The sequence below is a fragment of the Leucopleurus acutus genome (genome assembly GCF_964270905.1).
Source record: "Leucopleurus acutus genome assembly, chromosome: 2".
Taxonomy (NCBI): domain Eukaryota; kingdom Metazoa; phylum Chordata; class Mammalia; order Artiodactyla; family Delphinidae; genus Leucopleurus; species Leucopleurus acutus.
Genome location: NC_139143.1, coordinates 97,633,482 through 97,647,835, shown reverse-complemented (window position 1 = coordinate 97,647,835; position 14,354 = coordinate 97,633,482). Strand labels below are relative to the sequence as shown.

Sequence of the window (14,354 nt, the reverse complement as noted above, 5' to 3'; positions counted from 1 at the left end):
TGTAAAAAATAGGGCCAGGGGTGCCCATAGACAGTTCATCCTTATTTGGGGCAAGAAGCTTGGGAGGGATTGTTCTTCTCATATTTATCCCCATATCCCAAGAAGACCTAGGATAATAAGCAATTTGTTTGCCATTAAAAAAAATACAGGCAGGGTGGTACGGTGCAAAGAACACGGGACTGGGAGATAGGGCACTTGAGCTTTGCCACTTACTGGCTAGGTGAACTTGGGAAAGCCATTGTGCCCCTATAGGCTTTAGGCTCCTTGTCTGTAAAACAAGAGGGATTGACAGTCTGTGATTTTGGACTAACTCAGATTGAGATGATTCTTCTAGCCCATCGGTTAGCACCACTGTGTAGGGAGGAGCCAGGAACTGGAGGTCCTCAGAATTCAAGCAAATGGCCAAAGCCAAAAGAAAAGCCATAAATGGATTTCCAAAGCCAAAGTGAACTCTTCTGCCTATATGTGCTTTAGAGGTCGGGGGAACCACTGAATCGGCGTCCCAGTTGCAAATTTGGCTTCTCCATTCCCTCCTTCAAGCTCCCTCCTTTCCATCCCCGGCACAGTGCTCAGCCACAGCGGCTGCTCAAAAGGTTTCCCTTCCCTTAATTTACATTACTCAGAGCCGAACAGCTATATCCCATGTTTATGAGGTAAGCAAACTTTTTAGACTTTTGGGAGGTAACACTCCCCAAAGTACTTTTCAATTTGCAAATATGATTATAGCAGTAAAGCATTTCCTCACCCCACTTATCCCCCCCACCATCCCCACCCATCGGGCATGGCTGTCTCTTTCTCCAAAGAAGGACCAGCCTGAGAACCTTGTTAAAGAAACAAGTTGAGGGCTTCCCTGGTGGCGCAGTGGTTGAGAGTCCGCCTACCGATGCAGGGGACACGGGTTCGTGCCCCAGTCTGGGAAGATCCCACATACCACGGAGCGGCTGGGCCCTTGAGCCATGGCCACTAAGCCTGCGCGTCCGGAGGCTGTGCTCCGCAGCGGGAGAGGCCACAACAGTGAGAGGCCCGCGTATGGCAAAAAAAAAAAAAAAAAGAAACAAGTTGAAGTACCTGCTAATTCGATCCAGGCAAAACCCCACTATCCCTGGGAGAGAGCTGCTGAGCGAATGCAGACAATTGACATCTTATGATAGTGATGATTCTCAAACTTTAACGTGCATATGAATCACCTGGGAATCATGTTAATGCACAGATTCTGATTCAGTGGGTCTGGAGACCACACTCTGCTTGTGAGGCTATACAGCATTTTACAAAGCACTTCCACATCTGTTATGCCTTTGGATCTTACCACAATGATGGGAGGTAAATAAGAAAGATTATTACCTCCGTTTTACAGATGAGGAAACTATAGTTTGTCTAGGTCAAGTTCACACAGCTAGGGTGGCAGAATTGGACTTAGTCTATGCTCTTTCCAACATACTCAGAACTTAATCCTGTCCCCCAGCAGACCCTTTGCTGCCATCTGGGCTCTTCAATAAGCACTGTCTGCCTCTGGAACCGACTTTTGATTTCTGCCCCACAGACCTCCACAGTCAGTGATGGCAGACACAGAGAATAAAGAGGTGGCCAGGATCACGTTTGTCTTTGAGACCATCTGTTCTGTGAACTGCGAGCTCTACTTCATGGTGGTACGTTTTCTTTGCCTGCTTTGGGGCTTCCAGGGACTATTGGGAGGGTTGGCCCCTCTGCCCTATCGGGGTATCAATATAACTGACACCCTTGCTTACAGTGATTTCACAGAGGAAGGGCCTGACTGTCTGTCAGGGACTGCACCGTTTAATATGGGTCTAACCCCCTGTGATGGCCCCCAGGATGGCAGCGGCATGGGCATCCTCTCCCCACCAGCCACCCAGCCATCATGTCTTCTTCAATTATCTGTCTTGGGTTCAGGGTATGAATTCTAGGACCAACAGTCCCGTGGAGACGTGGAGAGGTTCCAAAGGCAAACAGTCCTATACCTACATCATTGAGGAGAACGCTACCATGAGCTTCACCTGGGCCTTCCAGAGAACCTCTTTTCATGAGACAGTAAGCTCCTCCCCTTACTCAGATGCTCAGCACCCAGAAGAGACCTCTGAACCTGGAAGGATTCCTGCATTAGCTTAAGTATGAGGTTGAGCTTCAGAATCCAGGGATTAGAAGACTCCTAAGGAGTCAAGCAAAGAACGCCTATTCCAGCCCCTGAGGAGCACCTAGCCTTAGCCAAATGACTTCCAGGGGAAAATGACACTCTAAACTCTTAAAATTACCTGTCCCTCCTCAGCAGACCTGCCCTGAGGACATGTGTGGTTCCTGACCTGGTATACCCTGTTCAGTCCTGCTCTTTTTTTTTTTTTTTTTTTTGCAGTACGCGGGCCTCTCCCTGTTGTGACCTCTCCCGTTGCGGAGCACAGGCTCCGGACGTGCAGGCTCAGTGGCCATGGCTCACGGGCCCAGCCGCTCCGCGGCATGTGGGATCTTCCCGGACCGGGGTACAAACCCGCGTCCCCTGCATTGGCAGGTGGACTCTCAACCGCTGCGCCACCAGGGAGTCCCTGCTCTTGTTTTTAATAATAATAACTCCGGTTTTGTTGTATTTTCTCAACTCAAAATAATGTAGTTTCATTGCGAGAAAACTTAAAAGATAGAAATAAGCAAAAAGAAGAAAATCCCCCATAATCCTACTACCCAGAGATAACCCAGTTAACTATGAAGTATCTCCTATACAGTCTTTATTTCTCCACAAATACTTTTTTTTCTTTTATAAGGAAAAAAACTGCTTTTTTAAAAAATATGAGCATCTACTGCATATTTCCCCACGGTACTTAATATTTTTATATGTCATTTAAGTTGTTCAGTCTTATTTTAAAATGACACAAAATGTACATAGTTACTGTTAAGTGAGTAAAAAGAATAGGATGTTTCTAAAGATTTTTCTCAAGTATCACAGGATAAGATGTATTAAGTCATACTCTTACTATTTCCAGAGCACTCAATTGCTACTGCTCAGAACTTGGCCCACTCTCCTCTTGTCTCTGTTTCCAGGGAAGAAAGTACACCAACGATGTCGCCAAGATCTACTCCATCAATGTCACCAATGTCATGGATGGCGTGGCTTCCTACTGCCGTCCTTGTGCCCTGGAAGCCTCTGACATAGGCTCCTCCTGCACCTCTTGTCCTGCTGGCTACTATATTGATCGGGATTCAGGAACCTGCCGCTCCTGCCCCCCTAACACAATCCTGAAAGCCCACCAGCCTTATGGTGCCCAGGCCTGCATGACCTGCGGTCCAGGAACCAAGAGCAACAAGGTGCCAGCAGTTGGCCGTACATCATAACCTTGGCCCTCTGAATGGGCCACCTCAGAGGGTGCCGGGTCCTGGGTGGGGTTCTTGAGGGGCTAATACCCAAGGACCACCCCCCCCCCCAGTATACGCCCAGGTTGGCATCCTAGAGGACACCCATCCAGGCTATGACCATAGATGGAGAGTTCTTAGCTGTAGTGGTTGGTTTTCAGGGTCTGGGCCTCAGTCATGAGCGAGTCTCATCTTCAGGGGATGGGTAAGGGAGATCTGTGACCATCTGGTCCAGAGGGTTATTTGACATCTGTGCAGAGACCTGAAGGGAAGGAGTAGTGGGACTTGTGGCTGAAATTCAGCCTACTTCAGTCCAGCCTGTTATCATGGGAATTTGCCTCCTCTTTGTGGGGAGGGTAACCCACCTTTGCTGGGACATATGGTTAATTGGCATATTGCTGTCTCCTTTCCCAGGGGTTTCTTCTAAAGTGGAGCAGCAGTGCTGTTTCCCCCATGCACTTCCTGAATCTAAGAAAATAGTATGACCAAAAGCTTAGTTATTCATTAATGCTTTTAAGTGAACTTGAATTTTACTAATCACAACCACATGGACACACATTTGTAAGACATTGTTTACACAGTCTGCAGATGCTGCTAAGTTCAGCTGTGCAATACGTGCATCAATTCTGCAGACCCCTGGCAACCTCTTTGGGGCACCCTGGACTTTTGCCACAAAATTCCTCCCCCAGGGCTCCCTCTGCTGCCGTGGGAGGGATTGACAGTTGTGTAAGGCCGCTGCTGCCTGGGGACCTTAAAATGAGCAAGAAAGGGGTTTATGGCTCAGTTTCCTACAGAGAGCCTGGGAAAAAGTAATCTGGGGTTCAGTGAGTTTTAAATGGGGGAGGGGGACCAGGCTTGTAGCTTCTCTTCTGCCATCTTGGACACCCTTCTTCCAGTTAGCACCTTGTTGTCTTTTGCTTGAAAGTAAGAAGGGCTATCTCGTGTCTTGAGAGAGTTTTATAATCTAGGCACAGGAACAAGGCTACAGAATCTGACCCAACTACCTACTGAAAAATAAGAGGTTTGGGTTTGTGCATCATATATGTGCTAATAATTGAATGGCAAGATGTACATAACCACACTAGCCCCTGTTTTGCATCTTTTAATGCCCACTCCTAATTCATACTTCCTCTTCTCTCACCCTGCGTGGGCTGGACCAGGCTGGGGAGAGAGACTGACACTCTCCGTGGGGCCTCCTCAAGGCCCTGCCTGCACAGCCGGCCTGATGGACCCCTTTCCCCTCAGATCCACTCCCTGTGCTACAATGACTGTACCTTCTCAGTCAGCACTCCAACCAGGACTTTTGACTACAACTTCTTGGCTTTGGAAAACACCGTCTCTCTGGCTGGAGGGCCAAGCTTCACTTCCAAAGGGCTGAAATATTTCCACCACTTTACCTTCAGTCTCTGCGGAAACCAGGTAAGCTGTGCAGGTACTGACCATGTGAGAACGGAAAGGGGGCGCCAGCGGATCAGAGGCCAGAGGACACGGGAGGTTCAGATCGCAGAGGACTGAGGAGATTCAAAGGTTTTTTAATGATTATTACTCTCCCTGAGGACTTTCTCCTCTAAAATCAAATCATCTGGATTATAAACATTTAGGAAAACGAACGTGTTTAAAATAAGGTGTAGGGAATTCCCTGGCGGTCCAGTGGTTAGGACTCCGTGCTTTTACTGCCAGGGCCCGGGTTCCATCCCTGGTTGGGGAACAGAAATCCCACAAGCCGTGTGGTGCAGCCGAAAAAATTTTTAAAAATTTTTTAAATTAAAATAAAATAAAATAAGGTGTACATTTACTCCTCCCTGACCTTTATTCTCTCAAAATGATTATATAAAAACTATGCCCATACATCAACTATACTTCAATTAAAAAAAAAAATCTATGCAGGAGAAAGATTTTTTTTCCTTAAGAAAGCAGTCTTCAGTAATCATGACACTTGCCTTTCATTTTCTAGAGGCTGAATAAAATAAATTACTCTTTATTTCATCTACATGTATCTTTGCTGACAGTACATGTTACCATCAGCATTTCGGGCTGCTGCAAATATTTTGGATGCAAAATTCAAAGGCAGAAATGTAAAGGATAATCACACCACCACTGCACTTGACTAAATTACAAACAGGCCAGGATTAGCGGTTGGAAAGTTAATTTCAAATGTTGCAAAATAAAAAGCGTCTTGAGCATTTAGTCTGTGACTGTGTGTGGAAGTTAGGTCTTTATACCACACAGCTTCTACCCATCTTCTGCAGCATGCAAAAAAGTTGATTTGTGTTTATAGAGAGAACATGCCAAGAAATAAACTAATCTGTGAAAGATTAGAGACAGATGTCTCTATCTTGCTTTTAAGAAGTCTTTGAAGAAGTTAAAGCCTCAGAAGTGACAGTGATAACTCAGGAATTGAGACTGATTAAAGCAAGCCCCATGCAGCAAAAGTTTCAGTCAGTGAGTTGGGAGAGAGAAGATGGGAATTTGCGGAGTCTGTGAGTTTTCTTTTCTTTGCTCCCTTATTCTTATATAATCTAAAGGTTCCTTTCTGTTCTCATGTTCTTAACCTATTTCTTACAATCTTGAAAATAAACTGAAATACCAGATTTAGCAACTTAGCTCTATTTGTAATAAAATTTATCATATTGAAAATCCTACATTCTAAATGCTTGGTCCACTTAAATTTAAAATATTGAACAAATGATCTTATATTAGCAAACATGTTATATATTCATATTTCATAAATTTGAAGAATTATTTATTTATTGGCTGTGTTGGGTCTTCATTTCTGTGCAAGGGCTTTCTCTAGTTGCCGCGAGCGGGGGGCCGCTCTTCATCGCAGTGCGCGGGCCTCTCACTGTCGCGGCCTCTCTTGTTGCAGAGCACAGGCTCCAGGCTCGCAGGCTCAGTAGCTGTGGCTCACGGGCCCAGTTGCTCCAAGGCATGTGGGATCTTCCCAGACCAGGGTTTGAACCCGTGTCCCCTGCATTGGCAGGCAGATTCTCAACCACTGCACCACCAGGGAAGCCCAAATTTGAAGAATTTTTAAAGGAACAGTATCTCAATATCTCTTCTATTACAAAATCTCGAGGAAGGAGTTTCAATTCCCTCCATCTTCCAGAGTTCTATTCTATACAGTATGGGTTGTTAAAGACTGGAGGAGAAACAATCTTTCTTCTGTTGATAAATATTTTATTTATTTATTTATTTTGCGGTACGCGGGCCTCTCACTGCTGTGGCCTCTCCTGTTGCGGAGCACAGGCTCCGGACGCGCAGGCTCAGCGGCCATGGCTCACGGGCCCAGTTGCTCCGCGGCATGTGGGATCTTCCCGGACCGGGGCACAAGCCCGTGTCCTCTGCATTGGCAGGCGGACTCTCAACTACTGCGCCACCAGGGAAGCCCAATAAATATTTTTAAATGGAATAGGGTCCAGTAGATCCTAAGATGTCCTACCTCAAGGCAGGGAGAGGGCTGGTTATGGGGTCTGTTTTAACCCCCAGGACACTCTGGAAGGTGCTTCCAAAGTAAGTATGGTAGAATCACAGCTCCAAGGAAGACACAGAAAGGGAATGGGAAGCAGGCCAGAGGTCCAGATAAATTTCATGGGATTAGTTACACATTTCAGTATCTGCCTAGAAAACTGACTAGGATAAGGAAGGCCCTTAACTGGTGGGCTGGTAGATTAGATCTCCAAATCAGTTGCCACCTTCACAGCACTGCTTATATAGGGCTCCCAGGTGACTCCAAGGAAACAAAAGACTGGGGATCCCTGAACCAGAGTTCTGGAAACTAGGACACCTAGGCCTTATTCTTAACTTTTTATCTTTTAAAATCTGTCTTGTAATTAGAACTGGGATGAATCGTTCCACTGCAACACACTCTTAGAAAGTTGAAATTTTAGACACGGAAAAACTGTTCCCTGTTCCCTTCTGGGAGCTCTTCTGTGATCACTCATTCCTTCCTACTTCCTCCCCACATCCCCCTGCCCAGGGTAAGAAAATGTCCGTGTGCACCGACAATGTCACTGACCTCCGGATTCCTGAGGGTGAGTCAGGTTTCTCCAAATCCATCACAGCCTACGTGTGCCAGGCGGTCATCATTCCCCCGGAGGTGACAGGCTACAAGGCCGGAGTGTCCTCGCAGCCTGTTAGCCTCGCAGATCGGCTTATTGGTGAGTAACACAGTTGCTCTCGCCTGTCTGAGCATGTCTGTAAGAGAGAGTGAGCCTACCAGGCTCTGAGGTAAAAGGCCCCAGGTGAGGGGCCCAACCTCCTGACCTCTGTTTCCTATTCCATCCTGGGGTACGAAATGCCCCTGCGGCCACTGACAAACCTTTGTTTCACCCTTTCATGAGCCACTCAAGGATGTGATGAGATGAAGGAAGGTGGGATGTGGACAGGTATTGAAAGAACAGAAGTGGTTGCCAGCTAAATGCTACTAGTGAGGACTAATTAGGAGCTCTAATTTGGCAGGGGTGACAACAGATATGACTCTGGACGGAATCACCTCCCCAGCTGAACTTTTCCACCCGGAGCCCTTGGGAATACCGGACGTGATCTTCTTTTATAGGTGAAAATGAGAGGCCAGGCTAATGCAAGTGAAACCCAGGGCTCCTCCGCAATCTCTGTGGTGTCCCTCCCTCTCTAGCCACCTACTACTTATCAAGCCAGACCACTTCCAAGGTCTAGCAGACCTGCCCAGCAATGAGCACTAAAGGCTGGGATTTCCCCATCCTAGGTTCTTGGGTATTCCTGGGGCAGGTCTGCCTCTGGTGGCAGGGAGGAATACTGGATGACCTGTGGCGGACTACCCTTCCTGCCTAAGGGAGGCTCCAGTGTTGTGCATCTGCTAGCCTTTCCTAGACCAGTGCATTTCCCCTTGACCAGATCTCCCTGACCACAACACTCTCCTGTGTGTCAGGCCACAGCCCAAGTCCAGACTTCCCCAGTGAGGGAACCGTTCCATGTTGACTTTAGTTAGTGGCTCTCCAATGACACAGATGAGTGACTCGTTCCCCCATGGGGGCTGCTTTCTCTGCAGGTCCAATGATGTGACCCAGTCCTGCAGTTCTGGGAGATCAACCACCATCCGCGTCAGATGCAGTCTGCTGACACCTGCTCCTGGAAGTCTGTCGCTGCCAAGGTAAAGGGATGTAACAAAGTCTCCCTCCCTTGGCCTCATAACGTCTCAAGAACCAAACAAAGAGTACTGCAAAAGAGCAAAAGAGAAAACCATGTGAGATCCATTAATGGGTTCTTGGGGACACAGTCATGGCTCCAAACCCTCAGTCTTTAGATGTCAAGAATGGAGCAGAAGGAAGAGTCAAAGCTACCCTCACACTCACAGACCATTATAGGGGCAGCTGCCTAGCAAAGTGACGAACTGCTGGGGCTGAGAGCCAGATTCGATTCCCCTCCTCCACTTACCAGCTCTGTTATGGATACAGTTCTTATCTTCTCTAGGCCTCTTCTTCCTTATTTGTAAAATGGGGATAGTAATAAATTCCCTCAGGGGGCTGTTATGAGAATTAAATGAGATAATGAGACTTGAGGACTTCCCCAGATGTCTTTCTCAGATGTGGTTACTTCCTATTATCATTAGGATTAGTAAAGGTTTAGGGAATCCTAGGAATCTCTCTACAGCTGGAAGACCCTATTCTGAGTTTAATAGCTGAGTGCACTAAATTGAGGACTCCTGAACTAATTTGATTACAGTACCCTTCCCCCACCAACCTTCCTTTTTTTCACATAACACTAACATCTTGAGGGGTACCAGTCTTGAGGAAGATGGTTTGGGAAATGCTGCTCCTAGACAACAGCTGATCAGGGAGATGGGGAGCCCAGCAGCACATTTCGACCCAGCAGTGGTGTCAAAGTGTAAGATCACTATTCTTGTTGCAAACGTTACAGTAAAGTACACTGCAGATAGCAGTGACCTGAAGTTCATTCCTGAACCCTGCCTCCCACCTCCACCCTCTGCAGGAAGCTGCATGTGACTTTTGCAAAATGTCACATGTCCATGGGTTGGACAGGAGCTTCTGAGGGGTTAGTTGGGCAGCTATGCTAGAGCTCAGACAGCTTACATTAGTTCTCATCGGATGTCAGCAGAAACAAACGGGCAGAGGGTGGGAGCCCTGGTGAAGGCCAGAAAGGCCTCTTATCATCAGGGAAATCGGAGAGCGATACCTGGGTTAAGGACTAGTTGGAAGGATCCTGATGGAGCTAACAGTTTGGCAAGGAGAGGACAGATCAGGCAAGTTATGAGACGCCAGGACTCCAGCCAGATCTTCCCAGCAGTCCTGCGAGTGTGCGCTCATGTCTCCTTTCTGCTCTGCTAGCACGTGCTCCGATGGGACCTGTGATGGCTGTAACTTCCACTTCCTGTGGGAGAGCGTGGCCGCTTGCCCACTCTGCTCAGCTGCTGACTACCACGCTATCGTCAGCAGCTGCGTGGCCGGGATCCAGGTAGGTGTCTCTGCTTGGGGACTTCCCAGGAGACAAGGGAATGTGATATCTGAGTTCCTTGTTTTTCTCCCCGATAGAAGACTACTTACGTGTGGCGAGAACCAAAGCTGTGCTCGCGTGGCATCTCCCTGCCTGAGCAGAGAGTCACCATCTGCAAAACGATAGACTTCTGGCTGAAAGTGGGCATCTCTGCAGGCACCTGCACTGCTATCCTGCTCACCGTCTTGACCTGTTACTTTTGGAAAAAGAATCAAAAGTACATGATGGGGTATTGCAGTTTGGGGATGGCCAGGATTGGATCATTGAGCTGGGAAGAGAATATCTGAGAGTATAAGTTCATGGGGCTATTCTCTGGCATTGGCCACAGTCCCTGTGACTCTGGCCAGAGATGTGTTGAGCCACTTATCCAGTGTATGCCTTGGTTATCCTGACTCCTAAACAGGGATGGTATCACATGGCAGTCTGTGAAGGGCTGTTAGATTCTCAAAAGAAAAGCAAAGAGAATTCTTAATTTGTTATTATTAATGACAAAAATAATGACTTTACAATTCCATTATTTCTATTAAGCTTTGAGATCACAGAAACACCTATACTTGAGGAAAAAGATCCCTGACTTGGGAGTCGGATTCCTTAGTTATATGCCCAGCCCAACACCATTTTGCTATGCTTCAGTTCCATTACCCATGGTATGGGAATATCTCTTTACAGCCCAGCCTTTCTCCCTTTCCCTTTTATTCCACATTTTGGTGTCTTGTCTTTCCCATCCCCTTGTTTCATAGGCTAGAGTACAAATACTCCAAGCTGGTGATGAATGCCACCCTCAAGGACTGTGACCTGCCAGCAGCCGACAGCTGTGCCATCATGGAAGGCGAGGATGTGGAGGATGACCTCATCTTCACCAGCAAGAAGTCACTCTTTGGGAAGATCAGATCATTCACCTCCAAGGTAGGGAGCCTGGCCAGTGCACTGAGGTCAGCCTGGAGGGCTGGAGAAGATACCAGTCCTAGGATACTGAATGACCCCACACTGTTCAGGGGCCACTACTCTGCTCCCCATCCTCCATACTATTCTATCCCCCCACCCTGTGAATCCTGGCTTCTGCCTTCTGTATTTCCACACCAATACTCTTTCCCCTGGGGCCCAAGGCTGCTATTGACTAGGCTCCTTCTCTCCCGACATGCACTCCAGTGGATGGACTGTTTGGGCCTTTTAACTTCCAGAAGTATTGAACCACCCATGTTGTAAGATTAAGATTCATGACCCCCTCCCCCCTGCCCTTTTTCTTTCTTTCTTTTTTCTTTTTTTGGAGGGAGGGGAAGAGGTGATCTCTAGGATCAACTTCCAATTGAAGTGTGGCTCTCCTTTGGCCATTGGAGGGTGCTGTCCCACGGATGTCTGGGCCTGGGCCTGGGGCAAGCAGAGAACATTCAGGCAACTCTTCCAGGGCCGCTGCCCTCTGCAGCCCCACTCTGCCAGTGCCCACAGCTCACTGCTGCCCTGAACCAGTTCATCCAAATGGGGTGGGGAGGGATGGCGAGGAAAGGAAGGGGGGGAGGTGTTTACTTGGCTGAATCTCATTCCCTTTGCGCTGATCTTCCAGGGTGACTCCCTTGGCCTCCTTAGACCTTGAATTTTTTTTTTTTTTTAACTAATGGGAGAACAATTTATCCTGGGATGCTTGAGTCTTTCTGGAACTTCTAGAATTCAACACAGATGCAGAGCAAGGGGTTTTAAAGATATTTCTTACCCTCTGACTGGCTAAAGGGAGCAAGAAGAATAGAGGATATCTTAGGTCCATGTTTCCACAAAGCCACTGAAAGCAGGAATTTCATGAGGGCTCCTTCTGTCACCTATTTTCCATTTCCCTCCTTTGTTCTCCAAACTTGCCCACGTGCAGCAGCCAGCTCCTGTCACCATCTCTCTTTCAGAGGACTCCTGATGGATTTGACTCGGTGCCACTGAAGACATCCTCAGGAAGCCCAGACATGGACCTGTGAGGGGCGCTGCCCTGCCTCACCTGCCTCCTCACCTGGGCACATCACCTTGCAAGCCTGTGGCAATGTGGGTGCCAGTTTCCTGCAACACCCACTGCTGGAAATCTCTTCGTTGTGGCCTTATCAGAAGAAGTTTGAATTTCAGATCTTTGTTTTTTTATAGAGTACCCAAACCCTCCTTTCTGCTTGCCTCAAACTTGCCAAATATACCCACACTTTGTTTATATATTACTTCCTCGCTCGCATCTTGTTTCCCAAAATGGACCAGCCATTGGAGCCATAGCTTCATCTGCTCAGATTTCTTATAGCTCTGAAACAAAAGTATTTCTCTCTTTTTAAGTATAGAAACTCCCTCCCCTGTCCTCTTACTTAAGGGCACAAGCAGCTGGGAGTCTCCCTGATCATATGCCCTCAGCTCACGATCTCTTTAGGAGAGAGGCTGGGTGAGGAGGGTACTGGCATCCCCTGATGAACCATCTTCACGGTTGCCTGGATTCATCTCTCCTGGATAACCAACTCAAACTGGTATAGTGGGTAGGCTGAGGGCCAGATGAGTAAGCCCTGGGTAAGAAAGGGCTTGATAAGCACAAAGAGGCAATAAAGGAAGGTTTTATTTTGTTTTTTAAACTGGGTACTTCATTCCCTTTCCTTGAGTAAGCTATAACTATTCTCACTGGAGCCAAAGGAAAATGTTCATTGAGAAAATGGGGAAAGCCCTGATGGATCTATTCTCCCCGCAACCCACTGCGTTTTGTTTTTTTTTTTTTTTTTTACCTCCCACCATCTCCCTATGACACTAAAGGGAACCAGGTAAGCCCCAATCCCAGATGTTCTAGCTTTATTCTCTATTTGCTTCTACCCAGAAATGACAAACATTGCCTGTGAGGAAAATTCCTCATCCTTGAGTGCCCCATTCCTAGAGGCTTGGGCCATATTAGGGAACAGGTGTGTCGTATTTTGAAAGAACACAAGGAAGTCAAGATTTTAATGGGGCCCTACTAGAGAGTCAGCCCACAATGGGATGGACCTGAGGTGGCCATGATGTCTGCTTCTAAACTTAATTCATCTGCTCAGCCACAGAATAGACAACCTCAAGGCTGGCCAAGAAAGGCATGGACTTGTAGCCCGTGCCCCAGCAGTGAGTAGATCCAGATCAGTCTTCAAGGAGGAGACACTAGGGGAGTTGGACAAGGTGTGCACCAAACTGGGAACCCTTGCACTTTCATGCCCCTGTCCTTCCCTTCCTCCTGTTCTCATTTCCTTTGTGTGCTGAAAAACTAAAAAGACTTCCGGCCCCACCTTCTGGCAGCATCTGTTTTGAAAGGTGAGTAAAGTGAATGTTCTCTGTGCCCCTTTTCTCCACTTTCACAACAAGTATAACTGATGAACTTTAAGTAACTAGAAATGGTAAAACCGGAGCAAGAGTTTAAATTCTCTTTTTCTTTCTACTAATGGCTATTCTCCTTCCCTCACTGTCAGGCTAGAATGACCATCCTTGTTCAAGGGCCCTGTTGCCCATGGTTTGTGCCTGTCTCCTTTCTCAAGTGACCATTTGGTGACCAGATGGTAGGTAAAGAATGGAGACGGCACTTGTAAGTGGTTTGTCTGCCACATGATGGTGTGCTGATGTGATTGGCCACTGCTGCCTTGGCAATGGTCTTATAAAAGGGTCAGTGAGAATTGGAACCCTGCTGTAACTTCTGGCCAACAACCGCATCACTGAAGACAGGCAGTCCCTTTGGTTCAATAAATCTAGAAGCTTTTCTTTGGTATCTAAATTCTCCCTCCTCCTGTGGGACTCAGGCTCTCAGAACCTGTGGCCATGCTGGAATTTCTCCCAGTGGATGCAGATAGCCAGCTTCCAAGCTCCAGCCTGAAGTTTTCTGTAGCCTCAGCAATACCCCGGGCAACTACCTTTCCACCAAATAAATTTCTTTTGTGACAAAGGCCATGGAAGATTCTTAGACTATTCTAGAATCACTCAGAAAAAGTACATACCCCACTGACTTCTTTATTCTGACATCATGAATCTGAGTGCCCCTAGAGCAAACTCAAACTCTATTGACTTAATCATAATATTTTAAGGATCTCCTTTCTACATCCCTTAGTGTACCGACTTCTGCAGATCTTCCCTGCATCCTGCCAGGAACTCCTGAGTTATGCTATTGGGGTCACCTGTTGCTCCCCTAGCAACTTAGACACATGTTAGATATTTTTTAATAGCTCTATTGAAGTGTAATTCAAATACCATACAAGTCACTCATTTAAAATGTACAATTCAATAAATTTTAGTATACTCACAGAATTGTACGCCCATTACTACAATCAAATTTAGAATAGACACATGTTATTTTATATGGGAAAAGCTTTTAGCAAACTAAGGCTATAACATTTTGCACAAGCTATTGGAGGAGGGAGTGTGGGCTCAGGAGACAAAATACTTAAATCCCATTTGGTTACTTAGAGTCCGAGAACACACATGTAACTCTCATCATGTAGGTGTCACCTGTATTGGGCTGGGAGTACAAATGAAGATTGTGGTGTATTCAAGGACAGGGA

The 14,354-nt window shown here is 47.0% G+C and overlaps 1 protein-coding gene across 5 annotated transcripts in view; it reads left to right on the top strand.

The window, feature by feature from the left end:
* Positions 1 to 11,901, top strand: part of ELAPOR1 (endosome-lysosome associated apoptosis and autophagy regulator 1) — a gene marked incomplete at both ends in the record, with an annotated part of 64,290 nt that extends 52,389 nt beyond the window's left edge. For 2 of the 5 annotated variants that reach the window (XM_082865701.1, XM_082865699.1), the window contains 11 exons: positions 1,541 to 1,646; positions 1,909 to 2,046; positions 3,043 to 3,306; positions 4,597 to 4,770; positions 7,328 to 7,508; positions 7,810 to 7,906; positions 8,378 to 8,479; positions 9,675 to 9,801; positions 9,879 to 10,057; positions 10,581 to 10,746; positions 11,730 to 11,901. In XM_082865701.1, the coding sequence (XP_082721827.1) occupies positions 1,541 to 1,646; positions 1,909 to 2,046; positions 3,043 to 3,306; positions 4,597 to 4,770; positions 7,328 to 7,508; positions 7,810 to 7,906; positions 8,378 to 8,479; positions 9,675 to 9,801; positions 9,879 to 10,057; positions 10,581 to 10,746; positions 11,730 to 11,798 (1,603 nt within the window). Of the gene's footprint in view, positions 1 to 1,540; positions 1,647 to 1,908; positions 2,047 to 3,042; positions 3,307 to 4,596; positions 4,771 to 7,327; positions 7,509 to 7,809; positions 7,907 to 8,377; positions 8,480 to 9,674; positions 9,802 to 9,878; positions 10,058 to 10,580; positions 10,747 to 10,989; positions 11,043 to 11,684 lie in introns of all 5 variants that reach the window. The other 3 variants (XM_082865697.1, XM_082865698.1, XM_082865700.1) reach the window with 3 other exon arrangements.
* Positions 11,902 to 14,354: the final 2,453 nt, after the last annotated feature.